At 50.2% G+C, this 19,177-nt stretch overlaps 1 protein-coding gene across 1 annotated transcript in view; it reads right to left on the reverse strand.

The window, feature by feature from the left end:
• Nucleotides 1-19,177, reverse strand: part of PLXNB3 (plexin B3) — a 63,788-nt gene that overhangs the window by 5,155 nt on the left and 39,456 nt on the right. Inside the window, exons 19-29 of the mRNA XM_056858369.1 lie at nt 17,699-17,847; nt 17,501-17,601; nt 15,028-15,245; nt 12,893-13,071; nt 11,596-11,662; nt 10,106-10,424; nt 9,047-9,150; nt 8,687-8,774; nt 7,556-7,725; nt 4,995-5,155; nt 3,406-3,553 (exon numbers count right to left, since the gene is read on the reverse strand). Coding sequence (XP_056714347.1) covers nt 3,406-3,553; nt 4,995-5,155; nt 7,556-7,725; nt 8,687-8,774; nt 9,047-9,150; nt 10,106-10,424; nt 11,596-11,662; nt 12,893-13,071; nt 15,028-15,245; nt 17,501-17,601; nt 17,699-17,847 — 1,704 coding nt within the window. The remainder of the gene's footprint in view (nt 1-3,405; nt 3,554-4,994; nt 5,156-7,555; nt 7,726-8,686; nt 8,775-9,046; nt 9,151-10,105; nt 10,425-11,595; nt 11,663-12,892; nt 13,072-15,027; nt 15,246-17,500; nt 17,602-17,698; nt 17,848-19,177) is intronic.

Genomic DNA, 19,177 nt, shown 5'->3' on the forward strand with positions numbered 1-19,177 from the left:
TGGGAAAGACCTCTGCCTGAGACCCTGGAGAGCCGCTGCCAGTCTGAGTAGACAATACTGACTTGGATGGACCAAGGGTCTGATTCAGTACAAGGCAGCTTCATGTGTTCATGTGTATATGGTGTCCAGCGTTTCAGGATGTGCGTAACACCAACACACACCAACAGTCTTTTCTTCATGTTTGTTGATGTTATACACATCCTGAAATGCTGGACGCCATATACAAGGTATAAAAATGAGTCATGTTTTAAGGCACATGGACAAACTATTTTAACATAAGAACATAAGAAAAGCCATGCTGGATCAGACCGGGGCCCGTCAAGTCTGTTCACAGAGTGGCCAACCAGGTGCCTCTAGGAAGCCCACAAACAAGACGGCTGCAGCAGCATTATCCTGCCTGTGCTCCACAGCACCTAAGATAATAGGCATGCTCCTCTCATCCTGGACAGAATAGGTCTGCATCATGACTAGTAGCCATTTGGACTAGTAGCCATGAATAGCCCTCTCCTCCATAAGAACATAAGGAAAGCCCTGCTGGATCAGACCAAAGCCCATCAAGTCCAGCAGTCTGTTCACACAATGGCCAACCAGGTGCCTCCAGGAAGCCCACAAACAAGACGACCGCAACAGCAGCATCCTGCCTTGTGTCGGGGGGGGGGGCACCTCACATAATAGGCCTGCTCCTCTGATCCTGGAGAGAACAGGTATGCATCATGACTAGCATCCATTTTGACTAGTAGCCATGGATAGCCCCAACCTCCATGGACATGTCCACTCCCCTCTTAAAGCCTTCCAAGTTGGCAGCCATCACCACATCCTTGGGCAGGGAGTTCCACAATTTAACTATGTGTTGTGTGAAGAAATACTTCCTTTGATCTGTTTTGAATCTCTCACCCTCCAGCTTCAGCAGATTACCGCGTGCTCTGTTATTATGAGAGAAGGAGAAAAGCTTCTCCCTGTCCACTCTCTCCAAACCATGCATAATTTTATAGACCTCTACCATGGCTCCCCTTAACCGCCTTCTTTCCAGGCTAAACAGCCCTCAGTGTTTTAACTGCTCCTCATAAGGCAGTTGCTCCAGCCCCCTGATCCTTTTGGTTGCTCTTTTCAGCACCTTCTCAAGCTCTGCAAAAAGGACCCGCACTGTGATACTGAAGTTAAGCTGTGGCAATCATTTTGTGGCTGGCTCCACCTCCTGCGGCAGTCATTTTGTGGCTCTGTCCACCGTCCTGTGTCATAATTCCAAATGTACCTGCCGGCTCAAAAAGGTTGGGGGGCGCTGCCCTGGCACATGTGGTTTTATCCATAGCTGCTTGAATTTGGGATCATTTTAACCACTGTTGTAGGGCAACTCCCAACATTTATACAGTCAGAAGATGCTAATGTGCGGGAGATGTGTTTTGCAATGCAGATTATTCAGCAGAGTGAGGAAACGCAATTAATCCTCAACTGGATGCTAATCGCTTTGCAGATTTGATGGGAGCGAAGCCTGTTCCCACACTACAAACAAGAGGCACCTTCTGCATAAATATTTTGAAAGAGGCTGAAACTATAAGAGGCACCTGGGAACAGAGATGAGGCTTTAATTGCTTTAAAAACACACCGGCTTTGGGAACTGATTTCCGCTCTTCTGCTGAATCTCTGGAATTAGGAAAGGCCAAAAGAAACATCCCCAAGAGGACCAGCCACAAACGCTCATGCCTACATTTGGCGTCCTGGGGGAGCTGGAAGGAGTTTCCCATCCTTTCCTAAGGTTGTGGGGGTGCCCCCTTTTCCTCTGGGACACCAGAAACAATCACAATGAGGTGTGGGGCACGGTGGGTTCTGCTAGTCGAAGAAGAGTTGGTTTTATATGCCAACTTTCTCTATCTTTTAAGGAAGAATCAAACCGGCTTACAATCACCTTCCCTTCTGCTCCCCACAACAGACACCCTGCGAGGTAGGTGGGGCTGAGAGAGCTGTGTCTAGCCCAAGGTCACCCAGCAGGCTTCATGTGTAGGAGTGGGGAAACCAACCCAGTTCACCAGATTAGCATCTGCCGCTTAGGTGGAGGAGTGGGGAATTGAACCCAGTTCTCCAGATTAGAGTCCGCCGCTCTTGTGGAGGAGGGGGGGAATCGAACTCAGTCCACCGCTCATGTGGAGGAGTGGGGAATCAAATCCAGTTCTCCGGATTAGAGTCCACCACTCACATGGAGGAGTGGAGAAACCAACCCGGTTCACCACATTAGCATCCGCTGCTCATGTGGAGGAGCGGGGACTCAAACTCAGTCCTCCAGATCAGAATCCACCACTCCAAACCACCGCTCTTAACCACTACACCACACTGGCTAGTAGGACAACTTCACTGCAGAAGCTACCTTTGAGTGAGCAAACTGGAGTTTTCTTCCCATGCAAGATGGGTCAGAGATTTAAGTACGGGTTTGTTTATTTGGGAGTTCTTCTAGTGAGGCTTCACACAATTCTCTGAGCTCTAGTCCTCAATGGATTGCGTTTACATTCACAGTGATGGTTGAGAATGACGTAGATCGCCCTTCCCCACCACATGCTCCCAATCTGGGTTGGAGAGCTTGCTGCGGGCTGGTACACATGGCCTAGCCCGTCCAAATGACATTTAGGTCGTATGCGGCCCTCGTAACAAATGAGTTCGAGAACCTCTGCCCCATTTGGTTTGGGAAACCCACTGACGTCCACATGATCTGGCTGGGCAAGGTTCCAGTAGCAAGTAATTTAAACCCAAAGTGGCACAAATGTGTTGCATGGGGCCAAATGTGACTTGGCGGCACAGACTGCAAACCAGGTAGAACATAAGAAAATCCCTGCTGGATCAGACCAAGGCCCATCAAGTCCAGAAGTCTGTCCACACAGTGGCCAACCAGGTGCCTCTAGGAAGCCCACAAGCAAGACAACTGCAGCAGCACCATCCTGCCTGTGTTCCACAGTACCTAATATTATAGGCATGCTCCTCTGATACTAGGAAGAATAGGTATGCATCATGACTAATAGCCATTTGGACTAGTAGCCATGGATAGCCCTGTCTTCCATGAACATGTCCATCCCCCTCTTAAAGCCTTCCAAGTTGGCAGCCATCACCACATCCTGGGGCAGGGAGTTCCACAATTTCACTACGCATTATGTGAAGAAATACTTCCTTTTATCTGTTTTGAATCTCTCATGCTCCTGCTTCAGCAGATGACCCCGCGGTCTGGTATTTTGAGAGAGGGAGAAAAGCTTCTCCCTGTCCACTCTCTCCATACCATGCATAATTTCATAGACCTCTATCATGTCTCCCCTTAACCGCCTTCTTTCCAAGCTAAACTGCACAGAGGCACTGCTGAGCAATATCGATGCCACGTCTAAGCCTCACACCAGTTTGCCGCACACGCTCGCATGCAGGCACACATACCCTCCCGACTTTGTGCTCGGTGGTCGTGCAGGCATCGATGAACGTCTGGGCGATGACGCTCAGGTTGGCATCCACGTTGTCGGAGACACGCACGTCAAAAATAAACTGGGGGTTCTTGAGGGTGTTCACCCAGAAGCGCAGCAATAAACTGAGGGCGAGAAGGATGTTAGAAACTCTAGGATCATACAATCACAGAGTTGGAAGGGACCACCAGGGTCAACTAGTCCAACCCCCTGCACAAGGCAGGAAATTCACAACTACCTTCCCCCCCACACCCCAGTGACCCCCTTCTCCACGCTAAGAAGACGACCCAGATATCCTTCCTCTCATCATCTGAAGGTCATAGAATCAGAATTGCTGACAGATGGCCACCTAGCCTCTGCTTAAAAACCTCCAGGGAAGGAGAGCTCACCACCTCCCGTTTCACTGAGGAACCGCTCTAACTGTTAGAAAGTTCTTCCTAACGTCTAGACGGAAACTCTTTTGATTTAATTTCAACCCTTTGGTTCTGGTCCGACCTTCTGGGGCAACAGAAAACAACTCGGCACCCTCCTCTATATGACAGCCCTTCAAGTAGTTGAGGATGGTTATCATATCCCCTCTCAGTCTTCTCCTCTTCAGGCTAAACATACCCAGCTCCTTCAACCTTTCTTCATAGGACTTGTGGTCTCCAGACCCCTCACCATCTTTGTTGCCCTTCTCTAGACACGTTCCAGCTTGTCTGTGTGTGTGTTAAGTGCTGCTTGTCTGTCTGTGTGTTAAGTGCCATCAAGTCACTTCTGACGCATGGTGAACCTAAGAATGAAAGTCCTCCAAAATGTCCTATCCCCGCCCAGATCCCGCAAACTGAGGGCCTTGGCTTCCTTTATTGAGTCAGTCCATCTCTTGTTGGGTCTTCCTCTTTTCCTTCTGCTCTCAACTTTTCCCAGCATGACTGTCTTTTCCAGCGACTCTTGTCGTCTCATGATGGCTTGTCGTCTCATGTCGTCCCAAAATACGACACCCTCAGTTTATAGTCATTTTAGCTTCTAGGGTCAGTTCGGGCTTCATTTGATCTAGAACCCACTGATTTGTTATTTTGGCAGTCCATGGTATCCGTCACACTCTCCTCCAACACCACATTTAAAAGGAATCTACTTTCTTCCTATCAGCTTTCTTCATTGTCCAGCTCTCACACCCATACATAGTAATAGGGAATACGATGGCATTAATTAACCTGATCTCGGTTGCCAGTGACACATCCTTATACTTAAGAATCTTTTCTAGCTCCTTCATGGCTGCTCTTCTCCAGTCTCGACCTCCCTCTGATTTCTTGGCTGCCATCTCCCTTTCAGTTGATGGTGGAGCCAAGGAATAGAAAGTCTTGAACAATTTCAGTTTCCTCATTGTCCAGCTTGTCTACCTCCTTCTTAAATTGTGGTGCCCAAAACTGAACACAGTACTCTAGGTGAGGTCTAACCAGAGCGGAGTAAAGCGACGGAGGGCGGAAGTCTCACTGTTGCCCCCCAGGCTTCCCTCCCGGCCCTCTACCCTGGCCGTTTCCCATCCTTACAACCCTGGCCGAGGCGCCCTCACGGTGCTTATCTCACCTGTTGGTCTTCCAGATGTGCAGCGTCTCAGGTTCGGTGACCCCATGCCGGGTGGCCAGCTCGTCCAACAGGTCAAACAGGTACTTGACGGCGATGGGTACGGGGCGGTTCACGCTCAGCACAGCCTGGAAGGCATCGTCCACAAACTTCTGCAACGTTCCCTTGAGAGGAGGAAAGGGAAGGCGAGCCATCAGACAAGTTAGAATATTCCCACAGCGCAACTTGTTATCGAGCTCGGTCACTTTGCCCAAACCCATAATTACATCGGGTCTGGCAAAAGCTTGTGCTTTCAGGATACTGGCGCAGCCACAGGTGTGCGCACGGCCCTCCAGTATGCAAATATACTCATGGCGAACTTTAGCGGAGAGCCTGTTTACTTTAGAACCTAAGAACATAAGGAAAGCCCTGCTGGGTCAGACCAAGGCCCATCAAGTCCAGCAGTCTGTTCACACAGTGGCCAACCAGGTGCCTCTAGGAAGCCCACAAACAAGACGACTGCAGCAGCATTTATCCTGGCTGTGTTCCACTACAGCACCTCATATAATGGGCATGCTCTTCTGATCCTGGAGAGAACAGGTGTGTACCACAACTAGTATCCATTTGGACTAGTAGCCATGGATAGCCCCATCCTCCATAAGAACATAAGGAAAGCCCTGCTGGATCAGACCGAGGCCCTTCAAGTCCAGCAGTCTGTTCACACAGCGGCCAACCAGGTGCCTCCAGGAAGCCCACAAACAAGACGACTGCAGCAGAATTATCCTGCCTGTCTTCCACAGCACCTAATATAATAGGCGTGCTCCTCTGATTCTGGAGAGAATAAGCATGAACATCAGCAAAGCCCTGCTGGATCAGACCCAGGCCCATCAAGTCCAGTGGTCTGTTCACACAGTGGCCAACCAGGTGCCTCTAGGAAGCCCACAAACAAGACGACTGCAGCAGCATTGTCCTGCCTGAATTCCACAGCACCTAGTATACTAGGCCTGCTCCTTTGATCCTGGAGAGAATAGGTATGTATCATGGCTAGTAGCCATGAATAGCCCTCTCCTTCATGAACATCCTGGGGCAGGGAGTTCCACAATTTGTTTACTGGACAAACCCTTGTTAAGGGATGCTTTAGGACTCAGCAGTTTTCAACCTTTTTTGCTCCATTCCCCGCTTTCAGCATAGTTCAGAATATAACTCCCCCCTTCCCAAGATAGTCTAACTAAAAAAACAAACTACAATTTTACAGATTGTACATAAGAACATAAGAAAGGACCTGCTGGATCAGACCAAGGCCCATCAAGTCCAGCAGTCTGTGCACACAGTAGCCAACCAGATGCCTCTAGGAAGCCACTAACAAGACGAGTGCAGCAGCACCATCCTGCCTGTGTTCCACCGCACCCAAAATAATAGGTATGCTCCTCTGATACTAGAGAGAATAGATATGCAGCATGACTAATATCCATTCTAACTAACAGCCGTGAATACCCCTCTCCTCCATGAATATGTCCACTCCCCTCTTAAAGCCCTCCAAGCTGGCAGCCATCACCACATCCTGGGGCAGGGAGTTCCACAATTTAACTATGCGTTGTGTGAAAAAATACTTCCTTTTATCTGTTTTGAATCTCTCACCCTCCAGCTTTAGCAGATGACCCCGTGTTCTAGTATTATGGGAGAGGGAGAAAAACCTCTCCCTGTCCACTCTCTCCAAACCATGCATAATCTACAGGACATCACATTTTGTCCATACATAATCTACAGGACATCACATTTTGACCATACATAATCTACAGATTATGTCCATACATAATCTACAAGACATCACATTTTGCTGAATAGTGGTCCCAATTCCCCCCCAACTTTAAAATTCCCCCCAGGGGGGAATTCCCCCCATGCTTTAGGTTGATCCTTCATTGAGCAGGGGGTTGGACTAGATGGCATGTATAGCCCCATCTAATTCCGAAGGGAATGGCCATCTGAGGCTGCAGCCATTAAAAAAAATTAGCAGGAGTCTTGTGCTGTCTGAAAGAATCATACTCCTGGTAATTTTTTTTATGGCCGCAGCCTCAGATGGCCATTCCCTTCGGAATTAGATGCACAGAACTGCACTGTAATGTCCTTAAATGCAGGGCAGTCAGGCATATAGGAGAACGGTTCTCCAGACTTTTGCTTCTGCAGACATATATAAAGAATGTCAAAAGAACATAAGGAAAGCCCTGCTGGATCAGACCAAGGCCCATCAAGTCCAGCAGTCTGTTCACACAGTGGCCAACCAGGGGCCTCTAGGAAGCCCACAAGCAAGACGACTGCAGCAGCATCCTGCCTGTGTTCCACAGCACCTAATGTAATAGGCATGCTCCTCTGATACTGGAGATAATAGGTATGCACCATGACTAGTATCCATTTTGACTAGTAGCCATGGATAGCCCTCTCTTCCATGAACATGTCCACCCCCCTCTTCAGGCCATCACCACATCCTGGGGCAGGGAGTTCCACAGTGTCATCTCAGTTTGAAAGTTTACAGGGGCCCAGAATAGTCTGAGATTCAAAGGGGAGGCAGAAACGAACCTGTCTCTTACCTTCATCGAGAGCAAGCGAGTGAGGTAGATCTCGGGAATCGCCTTGGCCCGTTCTCGGAGGCTGCTCCGCCGTTCTTGCGTCTGTTTTGTGAGCTCCGGCTCCTCGGAGGGCTTCACCAGGTGCCAGAGGCGGACTCCGCCCTCCTCTCCGTCTTCCAGCATTGGGGTATCTGCAGAGTATAGGGCAGCATCTGTTAACATGGGAGCTCCACAGCTGGTACCCCAACTCTGAATAATAATTAAGGCGGGGAGTCAGGTACTAAGGTGTGAAACAAGCCATGTATCAACTGGTACCCAACCAATACAGAATTATTTTCAAAACTCACAATAATGTATGGATAAATTCTATTCCTTGGCTCCACCATCAACCAAAAGGGAGACTGCAGCCAAGAAATCAGAAGGAGATTGAGACTGGGAAGGGCAGCCATGAAGGACCTAGGAAAGATTCTGAAGTGTAAGGATGTGTCACTGGCCACCAAGAGCAAGTTAATTCATGCCATCGTGTTCCCTATTACTATGTATGGGTGTGAAAGCTGGACAATGAAGAAAGTAGATTCCTTTGAAATGTGGTGTTGGAGGAGAGAGTTACGGATACCGTGGACTGCCAAAAACCCCAAAAAACAAATCAGTGGGTTCTAGATAAATCAAGCCTGAACTGACCCTAGTAGCTAAAATGACTAAACTGAGGCTGTCGTACTTTGGTCACGTTATGAGAAGACAAGAGACACTGGAAAAGACAGTCATGCTAGGAAAAGTTGAGGGCAGCAGGAAAACAGGAAGACCCAGCAAGAGATGGATCGACTCAATAAAGGAAGCCACGACCCTCAGTTTGCAAGATCTGAGCAAGGCTGTCAAAGATAGGACATTTTGGAGGACACTGATTCATAGGGTCGCCATGAGTCGGCAGCAACTTGACGGCTCTTAACACACACAAATGTATTTGTATATATATATGAATATCAATTCATTAATATAGTTACAAAACAAAGGTACATTGTACATTTGTAATACAAGTCTTACAATTAAACACTTTTGCCTATATATATATATATATATCCTTCGTGTAACAGGTTAACTTTGTGTTTCAGCTTATATCATGGGTTAAGGGGGGAGAGAGAGAGAGAGACTCACTTTCTCCGGAGAAATAGCTCTGGCACGTGCCTTGGGAGATGTCATTGTGAAGGCGGGGGATGAGGCTGACGGTGGCCCCGTCTGGAACCTGGGAAAAGGAGAAAGCATACAAGCAATTAAAGAGCTCGTAGCTCCAAGAAAAGCCCTTTTACTTATCAGTGGCGTTCAGGCCTTCTCTTAGCCCAGCCTACCTCAAAAGGTTGTTGTGAGGATAAAAACGGGGGGAGAACGACATAGCCCCCCCGGAGTTGCTCAAAGGAAGAATGGGATAAAAACATGACAGATTTGTTCCCCTCCGTTCCTCTCTTCAGCTAGGGTTAGGATCAAGCCCTTCCCTTCAGCTCACGCACCACACCGTACCTTGTAATGTTGCAGGGTGTTGAGTTTCTTCCACTGATTTTGGGCGATGGAGGTCAGGTCCTCATCAGAGAGCGTTAGATGGCCAGCCACTCCCGATCGCCACTCTGAGGAGAGGGATTGGGGTTTTTTTCCTTGAGTATTTCTTACACTCTTGCCTTCTCCCCCTGCCCTAGATTCTACCAGGAAGCCTTAAGAGGACAGGCTGTGGCTCAGTGTTAGAGCATCTGCTCAGCATGCAGAAGGTCCCAGGTTCAATCCCCGGCAGCTCCAGTTAAAAGGACCAGGTAGTAGGTGATAGGAAAGACCTTGACCTGAGACCCCGGCTCAGTGGCAGAGCCTCTGCTCGGCATGCAGAAGGTCCCCGGTTCAATCCCCGGCATCTCCAGTTAAAGGGACTAGGCAAGTAGGTGATGTGAAAGACCTCTACCCATGACCCCAGAGAGCTGCTGCAGGTCAGAGCAGGCAATACTTGACGGACTGATACAGTATAAGGGAGCTTCATGTAGCCAAGCCACCCAAGGCTGCAGACCATTCTGTGCTTAGGAAGAGAGCTACACCCAAAACTGGCTTTTAATCCACCTTAATTCATTTATTTAAAACATATCTAGGCCACCTTTCCACCCAAACAGGGTTCCCCCAAAGGTGGTGAAAATTCAAACATTCAAAATATTAAAACAGCATCAAAAACAAATATTTTACATATACAACAATACAATAAAAACATGTATATATGCAATCAGGGAAGAAGAACAAGAGCTGGTTTTTATGTGCCGATTTTCTCTACCCTTTAAGGAGAATCAAACCAGCTTACAATCACTTTCCCTCTCCCTCCCCACAACAGACACCCTGTGGGGCTGAGAGAGCTCGAAGAGAACTGTGACTAGCCCAAGGTCACCCAGCTGGCTTAATGCGTCAGAGTGGGGAAACCAACCCAGTTCCCCAGATCAGCCTCCGCCGCTCACGTGGAGGAGTGGGGAATCGAACCCAGTTCTCCAAATTAGAACCCACTGCTCCAAACCACCGCTCTTAACCACTACACCACGCTGGAAGGCGCCTTACCTAAGTCAAGGGAGTGCACAGAGGGGCGCTGGGAGAAAGGTACCCCCTTGTACACCTGGTCCACGATCTTCTCCTTCACCTGGGTGATGGTGTCCGTGTCGAGGACCCGGGCAGGGATCCGCTGGGTCTCGCTGCCGCCAGGGCCACCCCCGCGCACTAAGACGGTCAGGGTGAGGGGGCGGAACTCCACGTCTTCCCGCAACAGGCGGCTGTCGTTCAGCGTCCGCTTGGCCTTGCCTGACACGGCGTCCACCGGCCCTTTGTCCACCTGGTACTTGATGGCCCGGAACAGCATGTAGAGGGGCTCACCGGCCACTTCCTTCACCAAGGAACAGAGAGAGAACGTTGGCCCCGGTCTGTCTCAGTTGTTCCTTGGAGTTATGCATGAGTTTTCCTTCCACTAGAGGTGACCTCTCTGCCAGCCCTCACAAATCCTTGGACTTCCTGTTCCTCTGTTAACCCGATTCTTCCCTCTCCCCTGAGCTCAGACTGTGTGAAATCCCCATGCATAAGGCAAAGCCCGGGACACACAAGCTTGGTTTCTCTCACAGCCAATTTCAAAGCAGCCTGTAAAGAGGTGGGGATTCAAATGCTTTCTGCTTCCTCGGAGCTCTTTCTGAGCAGAAGAAAGGCTTTTTAAAACTGAGGCTTGGATTTCCCCAGCCACTTCATTTCCGATTGCTCCGTTTTTTGTTTTTTCTTCTTAAAATGCTTCTTTTATGCAGCAGTTGGGTTTAGTGGGGAGAGGGAACTTTCCTCTCACTACAGCCAATTACAAAGCAGCATTTAAAGGGGCGGGGACTTGATCTCAGCTTGGAGACTGCTGGTGCATACCAACAGGAAAGTGTGGGTCCAGTGAGCAACGAACCTTAGGTAAAACTCCCATGCATAAACAACCATAGTTGTTTTCTGTTGCCCCAGAAGGTCGGACCAGAACCAACGGGTTGAAATTAAATCAAAAGAGTTTCCCGTCTAGACATTAGGAAGAATTTTCTAACAGTTAGAGCAGTTCCTCGGTGGAACAGGCTTCCTCGGGAGGTTGTCAGTTCTCCTTCCCTGGAGGTTTTTAAGCAGCGGCTAGATGGCCATCTGTCAGCAATGCTAATTCTATGACCTTAGGCAGATGATGAGAGGGAGGGCAACTTGGCCATCTTCTGGGCACGTAGGGGTCACTGGGTATGTGGGGGGAGGTTGTTGTGAGTTTCCTGCATTGTGCAGGGGGTTGGACAAGATGACCCTGGCAGTCCCTTCCAACTCTATGATTCTATTTTATTCTCTTCTATGACTTCCCCCCCTTCCCCCCAGTTGGCAGGGGGTACCTGGAAACCCTAGATCGGAGCTCTGTTGTGATCTTTTTGTTTACCGTTCCAATGGCGTATGACGAAAGGATCTTTCCTCCTCCTGAGCCTTCTCCCCAATAACTACACCAAACACCCTCCCCTGTCTTTGAGATGGACCAGACAACCTAGGCACACCACAAGAAATCTTACCCTGAGATAGGAGTAGAGGCAGATGGACATCCAGTTGGTGAGGAGCTTCTCCACCATGGTCTCTGTCCTGCAGAATGGGCCCAGGGCCAAGAAAAACACTTTAAGCCATTCACTGCCCTTCCTTGTGCTAAATATTGCTACCCGCAGCGGCTTCTGATCCAGCATTTGGGGACTGCAATCCCTGGCTTTGGAGCATTGCAGAACAGACGTCAGGGGAGGGGCTGTGGCTCAGTGGTAGAGCATCTGCTTGGCATGCAGAAGGTCCCAGGTTCAAATCCAGGCATCTCCAGTTAAAGGGACTAGGCAAGTAGGGTATGTGAAAGACCCCTGCCTGAGACCCTGGAGAGCCGCTGCCGGTCTGAGTAGACAATACTGACTTTGATGAACCAAGGGTCTGACTCAGTATTAGGCAGCTTCATGTATGTTAGAGATGCCCGCTTCAGAATGAAACATTTTAGGCGCCCGAGACTAAGTGCCCAGGGATCTTTCTCCATGAGGGGAACAAACCGGCCGTGTGCACTTTTGAAAAGTGACTGAAGACAAGATGCTTCTGAACACGTACAGAGTGCTTCAACCTTCTGGTAGGACAGTTGCTTCTGTTGAGAAGCAAGAAATCTAAACGGAACACAGGCAGGATAATGCTGCTGCCGTCGTCTTGTTTGTGGGCTTCCTAGAGGCACCTGGTTTGCCATGGTGTGAACAGACTGCTGGACTTGATGGGCCTTGGTCTGATCCAGCAGGGCTTCCCTTATGTTCGTAAGAGTTGGTTTTTATACCAATTTTCTCTACCTTTTAAGGAGGATCAAACTTTCTCACCCTCTCCCTACAATAAACACCTTATGAAGCAGGTGGGGGAGAGAGTTTGGAGAGAACTGTGACTAGCCCAAGGTCAACCAGCAGGCTTCATGTAGAGAAGTGGGGAATCAAACCTGGTTCTCCAGATTAGAGTCCACTGCTCACGTGGAGGAATGGGGAATCATACCCAGTTCTCCAGATTAGAGTCCACAGCTCATGTGGAGGAGTGGGGAATCATACCCAGTTCTCCAGAGTAGAGTCCACCGCTCTTAACCACTACACCACGCTGGAAACCAGCTAAGACGATCAACCCTGGCCAAGAGGGTCAAATTTGGGGCAGCAGCCCAGCCTAATGCAGATGTCACCAGCAAGTATGTGGACATCCATTTTCTGCAAGGGGGGATCATCACATCTGGGAGGCTTTGCAGAAAACCGCCTCCGTAGAACTTAATTCACAAAATGGGCCAATGTTTCACACAAACACCCAGAGGTCGGAACCTACCTGCGAAGCATGAGCTTTGGGTTGCGGGCAACGCAGTGGGCAACGAGATCGCTCAGCAGGGTCTGCATGATGTCCGTCAGGTACTCCAGGCGCCCATGAAGTGCCAAAGAGAGCAGGGACGCCGCGTGGCAGCGATCCCTCTGCGAGAAGGTCGGCTGGGCCTCCAGGGTCCGGATTAACTGGGAGGAAAAAGGGAGACAGTAAAAATTCACCAGCTGCTCTCCAATATACCCCCTCTCTTTGGCCTGACCAGGATGGCCCAGGCTGGTCAGATCTCATCAGCTCTCAGAAGCTCAGAAGAGTCGTCCTGGTTAGTGGTTGGATGGGAGACCACCAAGGAAGTCCAGGGTTGCTATGCAGAGGCAGGCAATGGCCAACCACCTCAGTCTGACTCTTGCCCTGACCTGGATGGCTCAGGCTAGCCATCTTATCAGATCTCAGAAGCTAAGGAGGGGATCACCAAGGAAGTCCAAGGCTGCTCCAGGCAATGGCAAACCCACCTCTGTTCGTCTTTTGCCTTGAAAACCCTACGGGGTCGCCATAAGTTGGCAGTTGACTTTACAGCGCTTTACACCACCACCGTTTCCCCCAACCTGGATGGCCCAGGCTAGCCCAATCTCAGAAGCTAAGCAGGGTCAGCCCTGGTTAGTACTTGGATGGGAGACCACCAAGGAAGTCCAGGGTCTCTACGCAGAGGCAGGCAACGGCAAACCCACCTCTGAACGTCTCTTGCCTTGAAAACCCTACAGCAGGGGTGTCAAACTTAAGGCCTGGGGGCCGGATCCGGCCCCATGAGGCCTTTTATCCGGCCTGCGAGCCAGCCGAGGCAGCCACCCCCACTCTCAGTCTGGGCTGGGGGCCCTGCTGCAGGCTCGCTAGCTGAAGCAGCCACCACCACTCCCCGCTCCCGATCTCGGCCAGCGAGGCACAGCCTGGCCCGACCAAATGACATTTTACATCATATCCGGCCCTCGTAACAAATGAGTTAGACACCCCTGCCCTAAAGGGTTGCCGTTAAGTCGGCTGTGACTTGACGAGGAAGGGCCGTGGCTCAGTGGTAGAGCAACTGCTTGGCATGCAGAAGGTCTCAGGTTCAATCCCTGGCATCTCCAGTTAAAGTAGGTGACGTGAAAGACCCCTTCCAGAGGCCCTGGAGAGCCGCTGCCGGTCTGAGTAGACAATACTGACTTCGATGGACCCAGGATCTGATTCAGTATAAGACAGCTATATGTAAGAGTTACATTTATGGGAGGGGCCTTGGCTCAGTGGTAGAGCATCTGATTGGCATGCAGAAGGTCCCAAGCTCAATCCCCGGTCTCTCCAGTTAAAGGGACTAGGCAAGTAGGTGATGTGAAAGACCTCAACCTGAGATCCTGGAGAGCCATGGAGAGGGGCTGTGGCTCAGTGGCAGAGCCTCTGCTTGGCATGAAGAAGGTCCCAGGTTCAATCCCCAGCATCTCCAGTTAAAGGGATTAGGCAAGTATGTGATGTGAAAGACCTCAGCCTGAGACCCTGGAGAGCCGCTGCCAGTCTGAGTAGACAATACTGAATTCAGCTGAGCTCCTTCCCCTCCCTAAACTCTGCCCTCCCCAGGTACCGACCCCAAACCAGCATGGATTTGCCAAACTGGAGTTATAAGGAAGAAGAACTTAATGAGTTAAGCCTCACTGGGAAGGGGCCGTGGCTCAGTGGCAGAGCCTCTGCCTGGCAAGGGGAAGATCCCAGGTTCAATCTCGGCATCTCCAGTTAAAAGGACCAGGCAGGAGGTGATGGGAAAGACATCAGACTGAGACCCTGGAGAGACTGCTGCCAGTCTGAGCAGAAAATCCTAAGCTTGATGGATGAAGGGTCTGGTTCAGTATAAGGCAGGTTCAAGCCTTCATGTATAAGTTGGCTGTTCCTTCCTTTCCCGCTTCATTGGGAAATTTTGATAAGAGGAGCAGGACTGATCTCCAGATTGCAACCTTGGAAATCTACGGACACACAGGTACACAAACAGACACGCCAATTCCTCCCAGTTTACAACCCCAGACCTCTCTGTTTACAAGGGGCACACAGACAGACGGGAACGGGTTCTACCCTCCGTCCCAACCGCCTTCCGGAATCTACCTCTCCTCCTCCCCCAGAGTGCCCACCGTCAGCAGGAAGACTTTGCTGTTCAGCAGATTGGAGAGTTGGCTCAGGCCCTGCTCCACCGTGGTGCGCCGGCCCTCGGGAAGCTCCAGCCCCCGCCGTAAGAGGGCAACCCCCTGACCGGGGAAGAAGACTCGCTGGGCGTAGGTGCTGTAGTCCAGGAAGGGGATCCCGGAGCCCTCCAGCTCTCCGCTCAGGTCGGTCATTTCCGTCATCAGGTCTGGAGAAAGGAGAGGAGGAGGTTGTGTTGGGGTGGGGGAGAAGAAAAACACAGATGTAAAACGTCAGCCTTTTGCATCCGTTAAAAATAGCTCCCCTGTAGAGAGAATTCTTCACCCAAGGCCCAGCTGCCTCCTCAGTAGGGTTGCTGGCTCCTCTTTGCCACGGGTGGGAGGTTTTGAGGAACAGCCTGAGGAGGGGAGGTTTTGGAGAAGGAAGAGACTTCAATGCCATAGAGTCCAATTGCCAAAGAGGCCATTTTCTCCAGGTGAGCTGATCTCTATCAGCTGGAGATCCGTTGCAATAGCAAACGATCTCCAGCGATTGCCTGGAGGCTGGCAACCCTACTCATCCGACATTGGCAAACGTCCTTCTCAATCCACCACTAAATTTTCCTGCCTGGAGTTCAGAAAATTCTCCCCTCTGGCAAGTTCTCTTCCAGCACAGTTAAGCCGGTGAAGCTTTTTCCGGCACCGACCCGTCTTTTCTTATTTGAAATAAACATGCCTGCTTTTATGTTCAAGATTGTTTCACACCGCCGGTTTTGACTTCAAGGAGACACCTTTACCCCCATTTTTCCAACAGGGAATTGGGAAATCGGGGGGGAAGGGTGCCAGGGGAGACCTTCAGCCTTTGCCCGCCAATGCTCAGCTGGTCAGCGGTGGAAAAATCTGACCATGGCGTTCCTAGCTATTACTGTGTGTGTGTGTGTGTGTGTGTGTGTGTGTGTGTGTGTGTGTGTGTGTGTGTGTGTGTGTGTTAAGTGCCGTCAAGTCACTTCCAACTCATGGAGACCCTATGAATCAACATCCTATCTCTGGCAGCCTTGCTCAGACCTTGCAAACTGAGGGCTGTGGCTTCCTTTATAGTCAAATCCATCTCTTGTTGGGTCTTTCTCTTTTCCTGCTGCCCTCAACTTTTCCTATCACGACTGCCTTTTCCAGTGACTCTTGTCTTCTCATAACGTGACCAAAGTACGATAGCCTCAGTTTAGTCATTTTAGCTTCTAGGGTCAGTTCAGGCTTGATTTGATCTATAACCCACTGATTTGTTTTTTGGCAATCCACAGTATCCGTAACTCTCTCCTCCAACACCACATTTCAAAGGAATCTACTTTCTTCCTATCAGCTTTCTTCAATGTCCAGCTTTCACACCCATGCATAGTAATAGGGGATACGATGGCATGAATTAACCTGATCTTGGTGGCCAGTGACACATCCTTACACTTCAGAATAGTTTGGCTATTCCTAGAGATGCCCTTTTCACTTCTGGGTTGTTCTAAGAATCACCAGGAACTCTATGGCCAAAACTTCTGGAAAGTAGCCAAGTCCTTATTTTCCTTTCTTAAAAAAAATTTCTCCCAGGACTCTGCCCTTCCCAAACCTCCACCAGTTACCTGGCAACCGTGCTCCCGCCCCCACTTTACTGTGTCCTCCTCCTTCTCTGTACACAGAATAGCTGAAGCCACAATATTTGATAGGAAAAAACTTCCTTGTTGACCAACGAAATGAGAACACACGAGAGCATTTTTTTATCTTAGTAGCCGTTAGAAGGCAAGAAGCTACACCAGTCAGGGCAGTTACTAGGGTTGCCAGCTCTGGGTTGGGAAATACCTGGAGATTTTTTTGGGGGGTGGAGCCTGAGGAGGGCAGGGTTTGGAGAGGGGAGGGACTTCAATGCCATAGAATCCAATTGCCAAAGCGGCCGTTTTCTCCAGGTGAACTGATCTCTATCAGCTGGAGATCAGTTGTAATAGAATAGAATAATAGAATCAGAGTTGGACCACCAGGGTCATTTAGTCCAACCCCTTGCACAATGCAGGAAATTCACAACCACCTCCCCTGCACACCCCCAGTGACACCTACTCCATGCCCAGAAGATGGCCAAGATGCCCTCCCTCTCATGGACTGCCTAAGGTCATAGAATTAGCATTGCTGACAGATGGCCATCTAGCCTCTGCTTAAAAACCTCCAAGGAAGGAGAGCCCACCACCTCCCGGGGAAGCCTGTTCCACTGAGGACCTTCTGGGGCAATAGAAAACATCTCGGCACCCTCCTCTACATGATAACCTTTCAAGTACTTGAAGATGGTTATCATATCCCCTCTCAGTCTTCTCCTCTCCAGGCTAAACATACCCAGCTCCTTCAACCTTTCCTCATAGGACTTGGTCTCCAGACCCCTCACCATCCTTTTTGCCCTCCTCTGGACACGTTCCAGAATCTCCCTCCTCCATCTATGGCCAAACCAGTCCCGTACCTGTGAATTCCTTGCGACACTGGTCTCCCACGCTGATCTCCAGGTTCTCCAGCTGCACCAGGACTTTCTTGTAATCACGCAGGGCCTGCTTGCTCTTCCGTCTGCCAGGGTGGGACACGGACAACCAGAGTCAAAGTGGCCAAGATGGGGGCGAAGGGGCCATCCCCACCCCCCATCCAGAAACATCTCCATGTTTACCTGTACATTAGGATGAGGAGCAACACCACAAAAGCCAGCACTGCCGCGCCCACCACCAACCCGATCTTGGCTTCGGGGGGGAAGCGGGAGGGGGGCTCCGTGTCATACTGGACTCGGCCGAGATCCAGACGCAAGTTTCCCATCTGCACCTGTAAGACAAAAGGCAGTGCAAAAGGCTGATTCCAGAAGGGGTTGATTCTTAACTCGCTAGAAACAGAGCTTGAATAAACTTTAAAAGGCAGTGGTTGGCACGGAGAAGGCCCCAGGTTCAATCCCCGGCATCTCCAATTAAAGGGACCAGGCAAGTAGGTGATGTGAAAGACCCCTGCCTGAGACCCTGGAGAGCTGCTGCCAGCCTGAGTAGACAATACTGACTTCGATGGACAGAGGGTCTGATTCAATAGGAGGCAGCTTCATGTGTTCATGTGAACGGGACTGGTTCCCCACTCCTCCACATGAAGCCAGCTGGGTGACCTTGGGCCTTGTCACAGCTCTCTCCAAACTCTCTCAGCCCCACCTCCCTCACAAGGTGCCTGTTGGGAGGGGAAGGGAAGGCGATTTGATTGTACGCCACTTTGAGACTCCTTAAAGGTAGAGAAATAGCAGGGTATAAAAACCAACTCTTCTTCTTCTGTTGTGAGGATCAGCAAAAAGGTTTCCGTGCAATCCGGGTGGAGTGGGAATTCTAATCTGCAGCCGTGATCGTAAGCACAAAATCCTTTGGAATTATGCAAAGTATGAGGGTGTGGGATCGGGTCCACTAATCCTCACCAAGTTGCCTAACTGGTGAGAGTCTTTTGATAACAAATGATCCTCCCACAGAAAACTGTCCCATGCGAGCATAAACTGACCAGGCCGCTGGTTCCCACGGACAAACAGACATGAAGAGGAGAAGACTGAGAGGGGATTTGATAACCATCTTCAAGTACTTGAAGGGCTGCCATATAGAGGAGGGTGCCGAGTTGTTTTCTGTTGCCCCAGAAGGTCGGACCAGAACCAACGGGTTGAAATTAAATCAAAAGAGTTTCCGTCTAAACATTAGGAAGAACTTTCCAACAGTTAGGGTTTCCTCGAGTGGTGGTGGGCTCTCCTTCCCTGGAGGTTTTTAAGCAAAGGCTAGCCAGCCATCAGGAGCCCCGTGGCGCAGATTGGTTAAGCTGCAATACTGCAGTCCAAGCTTGGCTCATGACCTGAGTTTGATCTCGACGGAAGTTGGTTTCAGGTAGCCGGCTCGAGGTTGACTCAGCCGTCCATCCTTCCGAGGTGGGTAAAATGAGCACCCAGCTTGCTGGGGGTGAAGGGAAGATGACTGGGGAAGGTACTGGCAAACCACCCAGTAAAACAAAGTCTGCCTAGTAAACGTCGGGATGTGACATCACCCCATGGGTCAGGAATGACCCAGTGCTTGCACAGGGGACCTTTACCTTTTAAGATGGCCATTTGTCATCAATGCTGATTCTGTGACCTTAGGCAGATTGT

Source organism: Euleptes europaea, chromosome 1 (genome assembly GCF_029931775.1).
Source record: "Euleptes europaea isolate rEulEur1 chromosome 1, rEulEur1.hap1, whole genome shotgun sequence".
In the NCBI taxonomy this organism is placed as follows: Eukaryota; Metazoa; Chordata; class Lepidosauria; order Squamata; family Sphaerodactylidae; genus Euleptes; species Euleptes europaea.